Raw genomic sequence first — 16,434 nt, 5'->3', positions numbered from 1 at the left:
TTTATTGATGATTTAACACATCTGTGGAATCAGCATAAAGCATGGGTGACTTTAACCAATTAAAGGCGATTAATTGATACCTATGAATTAGCTACTATAAGCAGTGATTTACAGGGCTAAGATAATAAATGAAACAAAGTTTTATAAGACATTTAAAAATAATAATAAAAAACTTGCAAACGTCAGATGCTTGCACAAACAAATGGACCTGCCCTGCAGGGGAGCGTGCTGAGGAGGGTCATCTCGCAGCAACATACGATCGGGACTGGAGATGAGAGCTCCAGGTCTGGAAGGTGTTTCAAAATTCAAAATTTACATTCTTTTTCTCTGTCTTAAAATAGAGCCTGTTTTTACGCCTGACCTGCTAAAATCAGAGGTTGTAGTGCTTCATTTTCTGCAGTTTTTTGCTGGCATTTGGCCTTGGCTTGAACTTGAGGCTGGGCACCCTGGTACTTTTGGGGACAGTGGCACCATGGATCAGTGCGACATGGCCACCTTGTACCAGTGACACTGGCACGGAACATTCTGACCACGAAACTTAGTGTGAACCTACTGAACCACTGACTATGAACCTGAGTACAGTCTAAGGTCCATGGATGGGGAAAGCAGCGAACCCTGCACCACGCACTGAAGGACAAGCAATGCCCACTCACCACAGCAGTGGTATTCCATCTGCTTCATGCTCTGCAGGGCTGGGCCACCCTTGAACACCCAGGGCATCACTGGATGCGCTGGGCCGTGCCCGGGCAGTGGGGGCTCTGTGTGCCAGCCAGGAACCACTGTTGGCACGGGAGTTGGGGTGTGAGTTATCCTGTTGGTGCTGGCACCCACCCTCGAGTTCCCCATCCTGCCCTGGGGAGCATGGCACCGGCTCGCCCAGGGAGCAAGGCAGGAGGTGCAGAGCAGCCCACACCCTCCGTGCTTGTCCAGCGCCTTGGGCCTGCTCTGTGCTCCTGACACACACCCCAACACCCCCTTCGCTGGCCCTGCCTGTCTCTCCTCCACACGCTGCTCTTGCTCGCACTCCATAGCCCACAGGGCCACCTCAAACTTTGTGTTGTGCCTGATGGAGGGAAGCAACGCTCCAACATCCCCAAGGTGGGGGTGAGGGGATCCTTCACCATGTGCCCCAACTGATGGAGCCAACGAGGGGTTCCACGCCCCCATCTGGTGAGACACACTGGGCCCTGGCAGCATTTCAGCTTCAAGAGCTGCTGCTCCGTTGTCCCACAGGGCCTCGTGGACCACTGCAGCAGCAGCATCAACCATAATGCTGGTGACATGGGCACATGCATGGTCCTAGGGTGTGCAGTGGCCAGGTGGCCCCAGGACAGCAATCACAGAATCTCCTGTGCTGTCCAGAGCACACCTGTCTAACGTGACCTGATCAAAGGCATGAACAGGCTGTTTCTGTCTGTAGCGACAGTGGCAAGACCAGGCCCTATAATCTGTATTTCAGCCTGGCTTTGACTCTGGGAGCAATCCTGGGTTTTGAGTGCGCCTTACACACAGCTCTGATTTGGCACAATCACAACCCAAAACATCAGCTTAATATTTTACCAGCATCTTCTGTGTTACAAATGCATCCTCTTTTGCATCCATTCCACCAGGTGGGGACACTGGTACCCTGGGGAGCACCTTGGCATGGTTTTGCGTTGACAGACCACGAGGTACACATGCTTGTGAGACCTGGGCGTAAGCCTCCTGGGGTCTGGGCTCATGCAGTAGTGTTGGGACACTCTTGCTGAGCACCAGAGGAGGAGGCTTTGTACCCTGGGCTGTCAGCAGCCTCTGGAGCTTTGAACTCTGGCCAGGACATTGGCACCACTCTGGGGAGGACAGAGGCCTCCCTGTGCCACACCACGCTGTAGGGTGAGCCCTGCATTGCACCCACCAGCATGCATGGCTCACTGCAGCACCTGCCAATGTCTCCGTAGAGGAGCCAAAATGATCCTGGCACCTTGCACTGCACAGACTGTGTGGGGCACAACCTGATCCCTGTGCAGTGCCTTGGCTGAGAGACCAGAACTGCTCTTGAGCAGACACCGGTTTCATTTGCTGCTCTCCAGAGTGGTGCTGCAGCACAAGGGACTGCTCCTCAAAGGACCGCAGCATGGAGGGTGTTTGCATGCTATGGCAGAAAATGCTGCTCCTCTGTGGTGTGCGAGAGGATGCTACACCTCATAGCTCCTGGGAAAAGAGAAGGGATGCCCTGAGAGGGAAGGACAGAGCTGTCCACCTCTCATACCATGCTCCAGAGGACGCTGGTGCTCAGGGCTGGCATCCAGAGGTCCTGCTGCCCATGGGGACATCGAGTCCACACAGCAATGCCGCAGGACATGAGTACACTGCAAATCTCCACAACGACATGGCACTATGAGGCTGTTAGCACCCTGCACGACCCTCCAAAAGCTGCTGCCAGGGGTCCATCACTCTGCAGTGCACAGCAGCACGGCCGGTCCCTGGCCCGCTGCGCTAACCTAAGACTCATCCACTTGCAAAGCACACGCTATGCATGGCAGGATGCCTGCACTGTGTCGCTGCTCACCAGCTCACAGCGCTCCAGCAAACCTTAGCACAATGTACCGCACCACTGCAATCGTCACACAGCCCATGCAGCACTTGGGGTGATGCCAGCACCCTGTAAGACCCTGAAGAAGACCCCAGAAAACCCTGCCTCATCCCAGAGGGTTTCTGTGTCCTGCAGCACGCTCTGCCATGCCTGAGCACGGCAGCAGCCCGCTCACAGCGGAAAGCCACAGACACGGGTGGGAGAGGGAGCAGGGGAGGGTCGGTGGCAGGGCTGGGCGCTGACTCAGCTGTTCTGGCATGGCTGTGCCACCGAGCACTGGGTGCAGGGAGGGAGGTGCCGGGCAGGGAGGGAGCGCGCAGGTTTCGGCCCCGGCGCACATGGAGCCAGGCTGGCGGGGGGCCAGTGCACTGCCGAGACAGGCAGCGCTGTGGGAAGCAGGGAGTGCCTCTGTACCCCCACCCTGGGCGCTGCCAGCCCCAGGGGACGGGCAGAACGGCTGCAGCGCCTCTGCACTGCACCGGGCACCGGCACCGGCAGGGCCCTGCCTTCGCCTGCTGGAAAGGTTTTCAGGACGGACCTTCAGAGCCTGTGAGCAGGGGATATTTTTTCCAAGCGAGATGTACCTTTCTGCCTGAGCCATTCCCCCAGGGCTATGCATCAGTCAGGGTGGAAGTCACTTACCAGACCTTCACTTAGCCACCCTCTAGGGATTTCATGTCCCAGCACTGCCACCCTCCCCAGCTCTCCCCTTTTGTCCCAGTAAGGGATCAGGGTCATCCCTCCACACCCCATTTTTTCAGGAGGTGTGTGATAGAGGTCTGGGTGCCCTCCATTTGCTGCATCACTGAAGCTGAGGCTTCCCAGAGCCTTGCCCCCCAAAACCTGATGGCACATGTTGAAGTAGGCAAAATAAGTTGTCATCCAAGAGACAGCACAAGGGAGAAACCTGCAGGATTCTCCCCCCCCCATCACCGGGTCTGGGATGAGGAGGGCAGGCAGCCCCAGCAAGAGGGGAGACAAAACATCTTGCTGAGGGACAAGAAGCCTTTGAAGATGCACCATCCTGTGCATCCATCCCTTCCCCACTGCTCTGGGAAATGCCTCATGGATGCTGTTTAACAACAGCATGGGACAGCTTGCCCCAGGAAATAGTCATGCAATCCGAGTGTCTTCTGCTGGCTGACACTCTAGATCCATGCACCAGGAACATTCGTGATTATATAGCTGATGTGTCCCCATGGGCATTGCACGTGGGAGCATGCTACAGATATCCTACAGCTAGATGAAAGAGATCTGCACCCCTGAAAGGACAGATAAATGGTCTCTCCACACTGAGTCATCTCAAGTCTTCGTTGCATGCTGTCAGAAACACACAGAGGAGGCAAATACAGTTGGTCTGGACCCTTTAGGAAGAGGTGAAAATAAGAATGAAAATGGCCTGGAAGAAGGGTTTGTGACTAATCCATGGGCCAAGAGGTTTGGAAGCAGTTCCCCTATCTATGCTGTCCCACAGGGCCAGCCCTGACACAGAGAATAGTGAGGGAGGGCTCTGGTACTGCAAAAGCAGGAACTAAAGTGCCCATAACAAGGATTGCCCCAGACTGCAGCAGGAAGAGCAGGTCAGACCACTGAGGTCTGTTACAAAACCTCCCAAGGACTGCAGCTGTGAGATGCTGTGAGGCAAGGGGCCACGTTATTTGGAGGTCCTGAATGGTTGCTGCATCCTCTTGCACCCCAGGGAGCGGGTGTGCAACTGCACTTGCTCCATCGAGCCCTGCTGGGATTGTCCTGTGCCTGCTTCCCCTGGCCTCAGAGCTTGAGGATGGAGACAACACTCGCAGCCCCTCACCGTTCTCTTTATTTACAGACACAACATCAACTCAGGGTGCGGAGATGAGAAACGGCACCTCGCGAAGCACCTGCCCACCCAGACAGCGCTGTGCCTGCAGCAGGGTCTTTGCTCTGTGCAGTGGGAGGGCGGGTGGGCGCGTGGTGCAGGCTCCAGGATGTAGGGAAGCCAGCTGGTCAAACAAAAGGCAATACACCTTTCTGCGGCTGAGCCTCCTTTGCCTTCTGAGTCATCTATTTCCACCGCCCACCCACCATGGTCTTCCCACGGGCAGCTTTTGACCTGGAAGGGAAGCAGAAAAGCACGTGCAAAAAGGTGTTAGTGACCATGAAAGGAGGGAGACGGTGGGTGCCATTGGAGGAGAAACAGAGGCCCTGCAAAGAGGACCGAGCCATCTCCGGTCGATGCTCACTGCCCTGTGGGGAACAAGGTCTTCAGTGGCCCCTGGTAAAAGCCTGGGACCTGAGTGAGTCTGAGTGTTTTGGCACTGTATGGGAACAAGCTCATGCATTTGGCCAGGTGTTTCTAAGAAGCGCCAATTCCCTTCCCATGTGCCTCCCTCCCAAGGATCCTTCAGAGAAGAACAGATGAGTTGGACCTCCAGCTGTGGAGGGATAAAGACAGCTGCAGAGTCCTTCTCCCAAGAACCAGAAGCTGTGAAGCTGTTGGCCAGGACTCACCACATTGCTCTCCCTAACCAGCGTCAGGGGAGCCGGCACTGCCCTGGCCATAGGTCAGCAGAGAGGAGGAGGAAGCTTGTGTGCACAGTGAAGGGCATTTCTGGCATGTCATCCTGAGAGTCACCAGCCCAGCTTTGGCTGCCAATCCTTGGCATTGCCTTCTCCCTCAGCCCTGCCGCTAGCCTGATGTCAGCCCCAGTGTCCATGCAGCACACGTACAGTGGGAGACACACGGCACTCAGGAAAAACCTGTACTCACCCTTTGCTGCGGTGACAGGCGATGTTGGGGCAGAAGAGAAGAGAGATTTGGTGTAAGCGGGTGGGGGATGCTGCTGATTGTTACGTAGGGCACACTGAGCGCCTCCCGTGTGAGATGGCAGGGTGGGATGGGGATGCGAGAGCAGCATGGTGCTCCCGAGGGTGGGGGGTAAACACCCACCTCCACCCTCCTACAAAGGGTCCCCCAGAGCTGTGCAGGGAACATGGGCATGGGGACAGGCTCCCCTGTCCTTGAGGGGCTGCACAGCTCCCACAGCCCCGGGATTTCCCCTCCTACACAAGCTGGGGTCTCCAGCACCTTCCCTGAGATGGAGGGCAGAGCTATTGCAGGGATGGGGATGGCCGGAGGCTGGCAGGGTCCTGCAGGACACAAAGTTCCATGTGCAGGGGTGAGGTCTTCCTGGGGTCCATCCCCAGCCAGAGCCTCTGGGGCAGGGAGAAGCTGGTGAAGGAGGGAGGCAATGGGGGTCTTTCAGTGGGAGCAGAGCAGCATGGACTGGGGTCCCTGGGCCAGAGCTGCAGGACCATGAACACCAGGTACCAGTGGGCCTGGGGGCAGGCGTGGGAAGGACAGGAGGTGGCTCTGCAAGAGTGCGAGAGAGTCAGGAGATACACAGGGAGGGAACTGGGGCCAAGGGGGCAGGGAACTGGAAGGGCAGGAGGCATCAAGGAAGGATGCTCAGCCTGCCCAGGGACTTACACTTTCTGGTGGTCACTAACGCGGTTTCGGAGGACATTGATCTGCAAAGGAAACAGGCAGCTGGTGAGGCCTGGCAGGATGCCCCATGCCTGGCCAGGGACGAGGGTTGGGGCGAAGGTGCATCACTCCTTTCTCTTCCCCAGCGGTTCTTGCACAGGGTTTAGTGCAGGGCTGTGCTGTGCAGCACAGAGGGAAGCCTGTTGCAGTGCTAAGCACACACCCCCAGGAGCTGGGACGTCACACCATGCAGACCCTTTCAGCAGCTGCCACATCCTCCAGCATTTCATAGCTCAGCCCTGCCAGGGTGGCCGACAACCACTGCGAGCATTGGTTTGCTCCTGTCTCATCTCCAAAAGGGAGGCAGACGTGGCTTTGCTTTCAGTGGTGCAGAGCCTCTTGGGTGTTTGTCACCCCAGGCACAAGGCGGGCACAGCCCTTTTCTGGTGCGGCCGGCTTTCCTGCGACGGCACCGTCAGTCACACGACCCACCTCCTCTCCCAGATGTGGAGCAGAAGGAGAGCCAGGCACACAGAGAGTGAGCAAGCTCATGGAGGGCCTCGTGACTCACCTCGTATTTCTGCCGCTTGAACTTTTCCTGCAGGTCAAATTTCTCAGCCTCCAGATCGCGGATGGTTTGCCATAGCTCCTTGGCCTTGTCCCTGTGGGAAGAGCTGGCTGGCATCAGTGCAGAAAAGGGATGTGGCTCACAGGGAGCTCACTTCAGGGGACAGGGCAGTGATGCCACCATCTCACCCACTCCCCCAGGACGGGTCTCTGCAGGCTCCGTGCCCAGCCGGGGATGCGTTGGCCAGTCCCACGCGGGGACGGAAGGCATGGGGGGGAGGCTGGGACACGCGGGGACATGTATGTCCCACACGTGTGAGCGTGGCTCCCTCTGATGGCCGGCGCTGTCAGCAGCAGCCTGGCGGTGGTGGTGCAGCACAGCCACGGAGCCCACGTTCCCTGTGGGGTGTCGCAGCCCACCTGCCACCTGTGCCATCACCCTCTTTGGGCTGCAAGCCCCAGACAGCCCACCCTGCCCCAGGAGGTGGGACCCAAAGCAGAGCCCCATCCTGGACATCCCTCCTGCAGCCATCACTCACCGCAGCTTGTCTTCATTGAGGTGGTCAATATTCAGGGGCTTCCGCCTTTCGCTGAGGATCTTCTTCTTCTTTTCCCGCTCTGTTTGCTTCTTCCCACCCTTTTTCTCCGACTGAGGGAACCATCAGCCCGTCTGAGGGAAGGAAATCTGCCCAGCTTTTGCTCTACCCCCATCCCCAGCTCTTCCCGCAACACCCTCTGCTTCTGGAGTCAGGGACTTGAGAAGAACATGAGGCCCTCAAGGAAATTTTGGCAATACAGGGCAGGACCCCCCACCCCCCCATTCCTGTCCCTGAGGCAAGGCTGGACTCTCCCAGCCAGCATGTGCAAAGCAGAGCTCTGAGCTCACTTTGGCCCTCTGATCGCTGCGCTGACCCAGCCATGGTGGCCTGTCTTCTTCTGCTTGTAGAAACCACAGTCTACCAGCACTGAGAATGGTGCGTGGTGCCGTGGGGCCAGACCATGGTCGAGCCCTTCCCAGGAGCCCCAGCAGCTTCATTGCAACTGCCTGGGGTAGGATCACACCTTCTGCATGTAGCCTCCAAAATGCAGCATGTTGGAGAAAGCTTTCTTCTTCCGCGCTTCCTCCTCAGCCTTCTTCCGGGCCTCCTCTTCCTCTTTGCGAGCTCTTTCTTCCTGCCAGGGTCAGAAGCAGGCAGACAGAGACCTCATGGACCAGCTTGCATGCAACACACAGCTCGTGCTCCATGGCCGGGCTTTGCTACCCAAGACCATCCCAAGGACCCCAGCCCCGGAGGGAGACTCACGGCCATGCGGGCTTGGCGCTCCTTCTCCCTCTCACTGCGAATCCGCTGCTGCTCTGCCCTCTCCGCTCGCCGCTGTTCCTGCAGGAGGAGAGGCTTGGATGCCCCAGGGCATCTGCATCCTCCCTGTCTCTCGGGACACTTCCCTGACCTCCAAAGCCCTGAGAGACCCAAGGGCAGATCTGCTGTTCCCACGTCTCCCAGGAGAGCACACGGACCGGAGCCCGCAGGGGAAGGTACATCTCAGGCGCTGCAGCATCGCAGCAGCCAGACCGGGGGCTTCCCAGGCAGTGGGGTACAAAATCAGGCTCTGTCTTGCAGGGACATGGGATGTCTCAGGTATTGTGGTCGGGACTGTGGCTGCTTGCCCACAGGGGAGAGGGTGGCAATAGCGATAGAGGGGGAGGGCTGCAGACATACAATCCTGTCCTTGAGGGAGATGAGCTCCTCTTCCTCCTTCTTCCTGCTCTCAAAGTGAGCTTCAATTAGGGCCTGCAGTTCATTCAGGTCCTTCTCCATGCGCTTGCGGTGGATGTCCTGCACCAGATAGAAACAGCAGAGATGGCTACGCTTACACAAGTGAAGCCCTCCAGGGGCTGCAGAGCTGCTGGGCACGGTGTGGAGGAGCAATGCAAGGAGAACACCTCACACAGGATGACTTTGGGTGCACTACTCACATCAAAATCCAGTCTCTCACCATCTGGGATTTTGGGAGGCACCAGGTTTGGCATGAAGACCCTGCAATCAAAGGTGAGCAGGAAGATGGAGAGCCTGCAGCACACACCTGGGACAGGACGGTGCCTTTCATCCCACACTGATCTACCCAGCCCTCCTCTCTGAACCTCGCAGTCCCCAGGGATGCAGAGTGAGCACATTTTGAGGACAGGGAAGTTTAATCCTGCTTGCTGGAGGTTGCCAGCTGGACAGCCTCAGAGGAAGACCTCTGGCATTCCCGGGAAGCGCTCCAAGGCACCCACATGGCTGGAATAACGGCAAGCTACAGGCAACTTGGCCACGACCCTTTGTCAGGCACCCTGGGGCTGGCAGCTACCCCACTGCTCACCCAAAAGAGCACAGAGGAACTGTGCGCTCCAGTGTGATCTGGCACAGGGACATGAAAACCATCCTCTCATCCTCTGTAGGCTTGAGGGAGGGCAGGAGATGTTCAGATGCACATAAAGACTCAAAGGGATGAAGAGATCACGGCTGAAGACAGATCTGCCTCCCCGACCCCAGCATCCCATGAGTCCATGAGGACCCACAGCAATTGTTCCAGCCCCACTCCTTCAGGCAGGTTCTCCTGTCCCAGGGATGCTGGCACTCATGCAAATGCCTGCCTCGTGCCAGCCATGGCCAGCAGCATTCTGGAGAAGCAACTCCCTGGCTGTGCCATGGACTGTGTACCCCAGGCTGTGGTACACACGCTTTTTCAATCTGCAGGGCCACAGGACAGCAGGATCTCCTCCGAAGAGCAACAAAATGCTTCAAAACCGTATTCTCAGGATCCTCTTCATGTTCTTCTGCCTTTTTCTCTCCCCTTTTCTCTCCTTGTCCCTGCCCCCACCCTGCTTTCATGCTTTTGAAGCTTCACTGTCCCATGTCCTTTATGGACCATGGTGCTAAGCCCATCACACAGAGCCGCTGCCCTGACACAGCTCCTAGTTCAGACCTTGCACCAGAGAAAATGTACCAACACTTACTTGGGCTTTGGCTTCGATTCACCTGTGGGTTCCCAGGAGCAGGAGAGAAAGACAGCGTTAGTGTCACGGAGGCATTTGCTTTCACACTTGACTGAAACCCCACAACACTGAGCCAAGCTACCCCTCTCAGCCTGCACTGTGGATCGTCCTCCAGGAAAAAGGCATGCAGTGAGGTGTCCGTCTGTATGCCAAAACCTGAGACACACGCTGATGCTCCTGGCTGACCAGAAAGGCTCTTGGTACCTCCTTATACAGGCAAAGGGACAGTCCCTCCCACCCCCAGAGAGGAATGAGGATGGATACTTCACCTTCCCCAGGCTCCTGCTCTCGGTCCGCCTCTCCACCTGTGGAAAACATGATGCTTTGGCTCCCAGAAGCCAGCCCTGTGGTGCACCGTGCTCGCAGACACAGTGGGGTGGTTCAGCCATGTCGTTCCCCTCTGCCCATGCTTATCCCCACTGCAAAACCCAGCTCCACCCCCCAGGGTGAACGGGGAGAGAGCAGGTCCCTCACGGACATCCCTCACCCACAGGCAGACCAGGAGAGCCCCAGGTTCTCTCCAGGAGGAACCCAGACAAGCTTTGCTCAGGCTGAGAAAGCAGAAGTACTACCTTCTCCTTCTGTGTTTTGGGTGAATTTCTCACCTAGGCAGCACAAAGGCACCCCTCCTGCAGGCCTTCTGCTGCCCCAGCCCTGGCAGAGGACGAGGCCAGGGCAGCTCTGCCCTATTTACCACAGATTCACTCTCTTCAGCAGCAAATGAATTCATCACTGAAAACCCCAGTGGGGCCAGTGTTTTGGGGGACTGAGATCAGGACTGAAACGGCCAAAAATGCCCCTCCTCCATTCCTGCTTTACCTTCTCCTGGTGCTTTCATTTCTTCTTCTTCTGTTTCAAAGGCAATGGGGAGAATATGAGCAGCCGTGGGTGAGAGCAGCCACATGCCCCCAGCACAGAGGGGTCCCAGCACCCTAATTTGGGGAGTACGGCTGGGATCTAAGCCTGCCCCACCAGCCGTGAGAGCATGGGGACACACGCCAGGCAACCCAGTCTGCTCCAAAGGTATCATGAAGTCCAGTGCTCTTTGGATGGTGAGACACAACACAGCATGACCCCCAGGCTATGGGGGCCTCTTGGTAGAACAGCCATAACTATTTTTTGGCATTATTTCAGAGTGCTGGACAAAAACTTTTTAATCAGCGACCAGCAGAAAACACCATTTTCCTCATGCTTGCAGGGCCAAGGCGCTCATAGATCAGGAAAGGGCAGCTCACTTTTGATACCTCCTTACTGGAAACCACGTACATGGGGGAGAGCTGACCCTCTGTGCTGCTGGCCTGCTGTCACAGGCCAGGCTGGGACATCCCAGACCCTGCTCATTGCGCCACTGAAGCAGAGCATGGCTCAAGCCAAGCCATGGGAGCTTGCTGGCCAAGCCACCACGCACCTTCTGCCTTGGTTTCTTCGGTCTCCTCCTCTGCCTCCTCTACCTCTTCTTCCTGACCTGTGGAATAACCAGCAGCGTGAGTCCAACAGCCACCGCTCCCACTGGCTCCCTGCGGACCCCAGTATCACGACAACTGCGGCATGGAACCAGCCAAGAGAGAGACCCTGGGGGAGACGTAGCCGCAGGAGAATGAAGCAGTGGCTCAGAAAGCAAAGGGCTTCGCTCTAACCCTTACCCATGGGCTGATCTCTGTGCTTGGGCAAGACGAAAAAAAAAAATTAAAGGATTTCTAGCCACCTCCTGGTTTGTCCCTCACTCCCTCTCATGCTGTCATGCTTTTACACCCCAGGATGGGGGCAGTGATTACTATTGCTCTCCTCTAGCCAGCGAAGAACAAGACTGGCAGGCATTTGAGATTGTGCCTTTGCACCTTTACAGTCTGATTTATGACACTGTTGGAGCACTTTTCCACTGGAGGGAGCAGTATCCCCACAGGAGTCCTCTGCTGGAGTCAGTGATGCTGGGGCCCACAGGTCCTGGGAAGACTTGTGGTCCCACAGCAAGAGAGAAGGAAAGAAAAAGAAGCTAGCAAACCACGAGTGTGTTGGATTGATAGATGCAAGAGAGAAGCCACAGACACAGGGGCAGATAGGGCAGCACAGCAGGGCAGGAAGGGGGGAGTGCAAGAAGCAAGAGAGAGAAGTGGAAGAATGAAAGAAAACCATTTCCCAACCAGGGAGAGGCAAAAGACACACCGACCCACAACATATTCACAGCAGCAGTGGAGAGATGAAATAAAAAAAGGTGCAATAACTACCGTCTTCTTCCTCTATCCATTCTTCCTCTTCTGAGCCAGGGAGGAGGGAAAGGAATAAGTGCAGAGGTTAGTCGGACGCCATAAAGCTGTGGAGGGTAGCTATGGCGTGCACGAGATGAGGACTCTAGCACTGCAGTGGTTTTCTCTCTTTGCTTTTAACGTTCAGGCTGTTTAGCTGTGCAGCAGCCCGGCTTGCCTGGCAGTGCCCTGAAGCAGCAAAAGGCTCAGCAAAACCCAGCTCCCAAACCCAGCCCCAAATGCACAGCCCAGCCGTGTCCCAGAGTGGCCACGGGCACCATGGGGTTTGCTTCTTCATCAGACTGAGGCAGTTGAGGTTTGCTCTTGAGCATCATTAACGCACATTCAGCTGAGGCTCCAGCTCCCGTTGAGTTACTGGGCTCGCACCTCGGCCAACACCCAAGCCCAGCATTTCCACCCCTGTTTTGGGTCAAGGGATCACTCTGACAAAAGAGATCCTGAGAAAATTCAGCCTGGCTTTGTTCCTACTGACGTTTCAGGTGCAGAAATCTAGAACATGGTCTCACCTGCCTTTCCCGGTCATGATTTGTCCATTGCAGTTAAGGAGCTTACCACCGCAACCCACCCAAGCAAAACACTGAACCAATAGCACTTTCCTCTTGGTCCTTGCAACTGCTGGTGAAACACCCACCTTCTTCCACGTACTCCTCTTCACAGAGCGCACGGGTGCACGGGAGAGAGGGAAGGGAAAGAAGACGCAGATTATTGAAGTAGCTCTGATCATTTCTTAGCTTCAGCCTCGGGGCAGCTGCAGATGCTCCATGTCCCCTTACCTTCCTGCTCCCTGCAAAGCACAACACAAATTTGCAGAGTTACAGCAATCTGCTTTGTGTCCATCCGTGAGGCCGAAGGGGAATTTGAAATTTCCTCAAGGTTGGCTCCTCTTTTTCATGGCAATGGGCAATGACTGCTAAGCAGGCTGCTGTGTGACTTGCTGTAAGGTGGCAGTGGGATGGAACAAGACCCACATCATCCTGCGGGCTGTAGATAGCAGGGGCTGAAGTGCTCAACTGACACATCAGCAGTGGTCAGAGCACAACACCATTTTGCAGCTTGAGAAGATCAAGTGACCGTGGCCTGTAACCCTAGAAATGGGCATGTCGCAACTCACCTTTGCCCCAGAATCCCTTCCTGACCTTGGGGGAGATGCGTAGTCTGTCCTTGGGTGTGCCCAGGGGACACTGGGCTCAGGGGTCAGAGGGATCACTGAGACACGCGAGCCTCGTGCCATTTAAGCTTAAGAGAAGGATTCAGATCTACCTTTTCTGCTGGTGGATGAGAAGTAGGAGCTGTGTTTGGACTGATCCCTATAACCGTGTATTGCAGATATTGAGCCCCTTCTCTCCAAGATGTGCCGCATGGCCCACAGGCCTTGCTGGCAAAAGTTGCCCTCAGATCTGGGCCTTGGGAAGCGATGCTCTGGGTGCGGCAATAGGACCCCAGCAGCAACAGACGGATGACATTAGCTTTTCCCAGCTCTATCTCACTGATTTAGACTGCAGCATTTTTAATGCAGGGACTGTCTTTTGCCATGTATGTGCTGATACAGCTCCTAACACAAAGCTCCCCGCTGCTGGGGGTGTCTGCACTGTCACAGCCGCCGTGCAGATGGGCACGGGGTGCGGACATTTCACACTGGGTGCTGATGTAATGGTGAGAGCTGGCGCCCCCCAAACAGCACCTTTAGGCAATGCAGTGGTGCTGTGGGAAAGTGGGAATAAGAAGAAAGAAAGGGTGTTTAAAAACACACCACTTACTGCTCATATTCTTCGATGACCTCTTCAGAGTCCGACATGCCTGGTTATCTAGCAGAATTCAAGGCAGATTGGAAAAAGGGAGAGTTAGGAGCTGAGATAAGGACAAGCACAGCCTGTCCTCCAGTGCCCAAGACACAGGCACAGAGATGCTGCGTCTCTCCAAAGAGCTTGGAGCTTCAAGCCGTCCCCAGCCAGGCTGTGACAGCGTTATCTCAGCAGAGATAAGGGTCCCCCCTCCCCTCCTGTCCCAGGATCACATCTCGCCCCAAATAGGAGGCAGGAGATTAGACACAGCCTCATGCAACACCGATAACCGCTGTCAGGAGCCATGTCCGGGACACGCAGCTCCCCTCGCCGCAGCCCTGTGTTTGCTCAGGGCACAGGAAAATAACCCACTTGTAATGTTCTGCTTGTTTTGCCTCCTGACTATTCTTAGCTCACTTGGGATATAGAAACTTGCAGGGGCATCCTGTTATCTGAGATTTACAGCCCTCCACAAGCCACAGCACAAGATCTTGGTGACCCCTCCCAGCCCAGCACTCCAAGTGCAGAGCATGCTCTGGAAAGGGGTGATCTGAGCTCAGCAGTTTCTCTCCTGGTCCTGGACCTGAGACTCGGGTTAGCTAAAAGGAATAATTCACATCCTGGTTTAGCAATGGGGCTAATAACTCTGCAGAAACGGCCATGCTCATCTTCCCAGCACACCCATCTCCCTCCCAGCCGTGGTCAGGAGGACTTTGCTTATTGCCCCACCTCACCTAGCTTCCACCCAATGCTCCACCACAAGGTCTGCACAGACCAGCCCTATGATCAGCCCCAGCATGGGCATCCCAGAGCAGCCCTGAGCATCAGCCCAAGCCCCTGCACAGCCTGTCCGCCACTCGCGTTTGTGCCAGACCTCAGCAAAGCTGAGATTGTAGCAGGACAATGCAAGGCAGCTCTAGAAATAACTTCCATGTGCTAAACCACCTGTTCCCAGAGCAGCGCCGCTTCACTTCTCCTGCTGGGCGTCTGGGAACAACTGCTCCTGGCTACATCTGTTGAGCATTTATTACCCGGGATGGGTAGGACAGGCTTCAGGATCGCTTATTCAAGATGTTGAATCCAGGACTGGAATCCACAAGTATGGGAAAGCCACGTTACAGGAGGGGTGCCTCTGCATACCCGTGGTTCCCGGGCGGCTGCCAAACCTCGCTTCTGAGCAATGATTCAGAAGGTGCTTTTTGGAGACTAATGAAGTCAGAACCCATCTGCCTTGGGTTCACCGCCTGCTTCTGCCGTTGACATGCCCTTGCCTCTGATGCATCTGGGGCTTGGCCTTAAGCACCCCGCTCCAGCACCATCCCCTTGACCTCTGCTCAGGCTCAGCATGGTCTTTCTATGCCCAGAGTTTGGCCAAATCATTTATGTAGCCTCTGAGCACCCAAGACTTCATGTAGTCCTCTCACGATGCAAGAGCGGAGAATCCCTCCTGGCCGTGACAGGGCAAGCATGCATTTGTGAAAGCTTATTTCTACATTTCGTTTCACCTCCTCTCTCATACATCACTAGATCCCACAGAACATTTGCAGAGGAAAAGCAACAAAACCTGGACTGTTAAGAGTGTAGACAAGAAAAATTAACGTTAACACCAGAAAGTGGCTTTAGGAGATATTTATCCATCCTCTGCACAGAAACAGCTAAAACTTTCCATTAAAGCTTTGAAATGTTGTTTTGAAAGAATTAGGAGGACCCAGCAGATGTGTTACAGAGTTAATGAGGAAATCTGGCACATACTATTGACTGAAAAAAACCTCCCATAAATTGCTGTGGATTAAATACTCCAGATATCCCTCCCGCTCCTTAAAATCCCCCGCTCCATTAGCTAAGGGCTGGTGGTCACACCTCTGGGGCTTAGTTAATCCTCCACAGTTCTCAGTCCCTGCTTTCCTCCAAGCTACCCAGACATGGAGCTCTCCTTCCCCAGCATTTACTCCAGCGTGGGTCACGTCGCTGCTCCCTTCCTGCCTGGCAGGGTGAGACCATGCATGGGAGCATCCCACGCCTAACCCACCCCACGGGCTGGCAGTCAGCCAGGGCCAGGCTGGCCTCTCTCCCCCATGGGCATCGCGTTCCTCCTGTCCCCTCCAGAGACACAGGGAATAGGGATCTATGAGATTCCCTCAGCACCAGGGCAGCCAAAATCCTTCTCAGACACCTTGGCACACATAGAGGTTGTCTAAAAGGCGTTGGGCAAGTTGCAAATGCAACCCCGTGGAGAGGGTCCTGATGCTTTATCCATGGAAATGCCTTCATGGCAAAAATAAATCCCAGTGCAAGTGCTGGGGAGGACCATTAACCCTGAGCCAAACCCCTTCTGGGTCTTTAACAGCTGCCCTTCCACTGAGCATCCTATGCCACGAGCGGGCATCCCACTGCCCCAGCCTTACCTCTGCTGTGGGGCACTGGTGAGATCCCAGGGAGCTGAGGGGAAGCTGGCGGGTGTCTGGGAAATGCTCTTTGGGGGCAGGAGGCTTTAAGGGGGCTCCAGCGCCCACCCCGGGGCGGGCAGCGCCGCGAGGAATGTGCCCGGCGCCCAGCAAGGAATGCAACACTTGTGAGCTGCTATTTCGGCAGCCACGGCTCCAGCCCCCTCCGCTGCTCCCCCTTCCCCCCCATGAGCCCATATAAGCCCAAGCTATTGTGTGGCCTCAGAGATTTGCTATTTTAAACCCTCCGGACTGAGATACGTGAGTGCCCAAGGGGCTGACACAAGCCAGCCAGCTGTC

At 55.7% G+C, this 16,434-nt stretch overlaps 1 protein-coding gene across 5 annotated transcripts; it reads right to left on the bottom strand.

The window, feature by feature from the left end:
* Nucleotides 1-4,370: 4,370 nt before the first annotated feature.
* On the bottom strand, nt 4,371-16,163 carry TNNT2 (troponin T2, cardiac type). 5 transcript variants are annotated; one of them, XM_075115380.1, is made up of 17 exons: nt 16,096-16,163; nt 13,667-13,714; nt 12,683-12,693; nt 12,541-12,558; nt 11,871-11,900; nt 11,054-11,110; nt 10,465-10,494; nt 9,915-9,950; nt 9,607-9,628; nt 8,584-8,644; nt 8,327-8,443; nt 7,910-7,987; nt 7,668-7,778; nt 7,145-7,254; nt 6,610-6,700; nt 6,042-6,082; nt 5,322-5,924 (listed from the first exon to the last, which is right to left on the bottom strand). In XM_075115380.1, exons 2-17 carry the CDS (start codon nt 13,702-13,704, stop codon nt 5,663-5,665), a joined length of 1,113 nt encoding a protein of 370 aa, XP_074971481.1. In that variant the 5' UTR covers nt 13,705-13,714; nt 16,096-16,163; the 3' UTR covers nt 5,322-5,662. The 5 variants fall into 5 exon arrangements, with proteins under 5 accessions (XP_074971476.1, XP_074971479.1, XP_074971480.1 ...); XM_075115375.1 differs by lacking the exons at nt 5,322-5,924; nt 10,465-10,494; nt 11,871-11,900 and adding an exon at nt 4,371-4,664 and having other exon boundaries at nt 12,541-12,693; nt 16,096-16,147; XM_075115378.1 differs by lacking the exons at nt 5,322-5,924; nt 12,683-12,693; nt 13,667-13,714; nt 16,096-16,163 and adding an exon at nt 4,371-4,664 and having other exon boundaries at nt 12,541-12,552.
* Nucleotides 16,164-16,434: the final 271 nt, after the last annotated feature.

The sequence above is a fragment of the Phalacrocorax aristotelis genome, chromosome 21 (genome assembly GCF_949628215.1).
Source record: "Phalacrocorax aristotelis chromosome 21, bGulAri2.1, whole genome shotgun sequence".
In the NCBI taxonomy this organism is placed as follows: domain Eukaryota; kingdom Metazoa; phylum Chordata; class Aves; order Suliformes; family Phalacrocoracidae; genus Phalacrocorax; species Phalacrocorax aristotelis.
This window is presented reverse-complemented; position numbering and strand designations above follow the sequence as displayed.

What these genes read in the sequence shown, in the direction of transcription:
- TNNT2 (XM_075115380.1), bottom strand. Translation starts at nt 13,704, where the DNA reads ATGTCGGACTCTGAAGAGGTCATCGAAGAATATGAGCA. An exon ending in AGAGCAGGAGCCTGGGGAAG is followed by an intron (nt 9,629 to 9,914) that starts GTGAAGTATCCA and finishes GGGAACCCACAG; the next exon opens with GTGAATCGAAGCCAAAGCCC. An exon ending in TCAAGCGGCAGAAATACGAG is followed by an intron (nt 6,083 to 6,609) that starts GTGAGTCACGAG and finishes TTTCCTTTGCAG; the next exon opens with ATCAATGTCCTCCGAAACCG.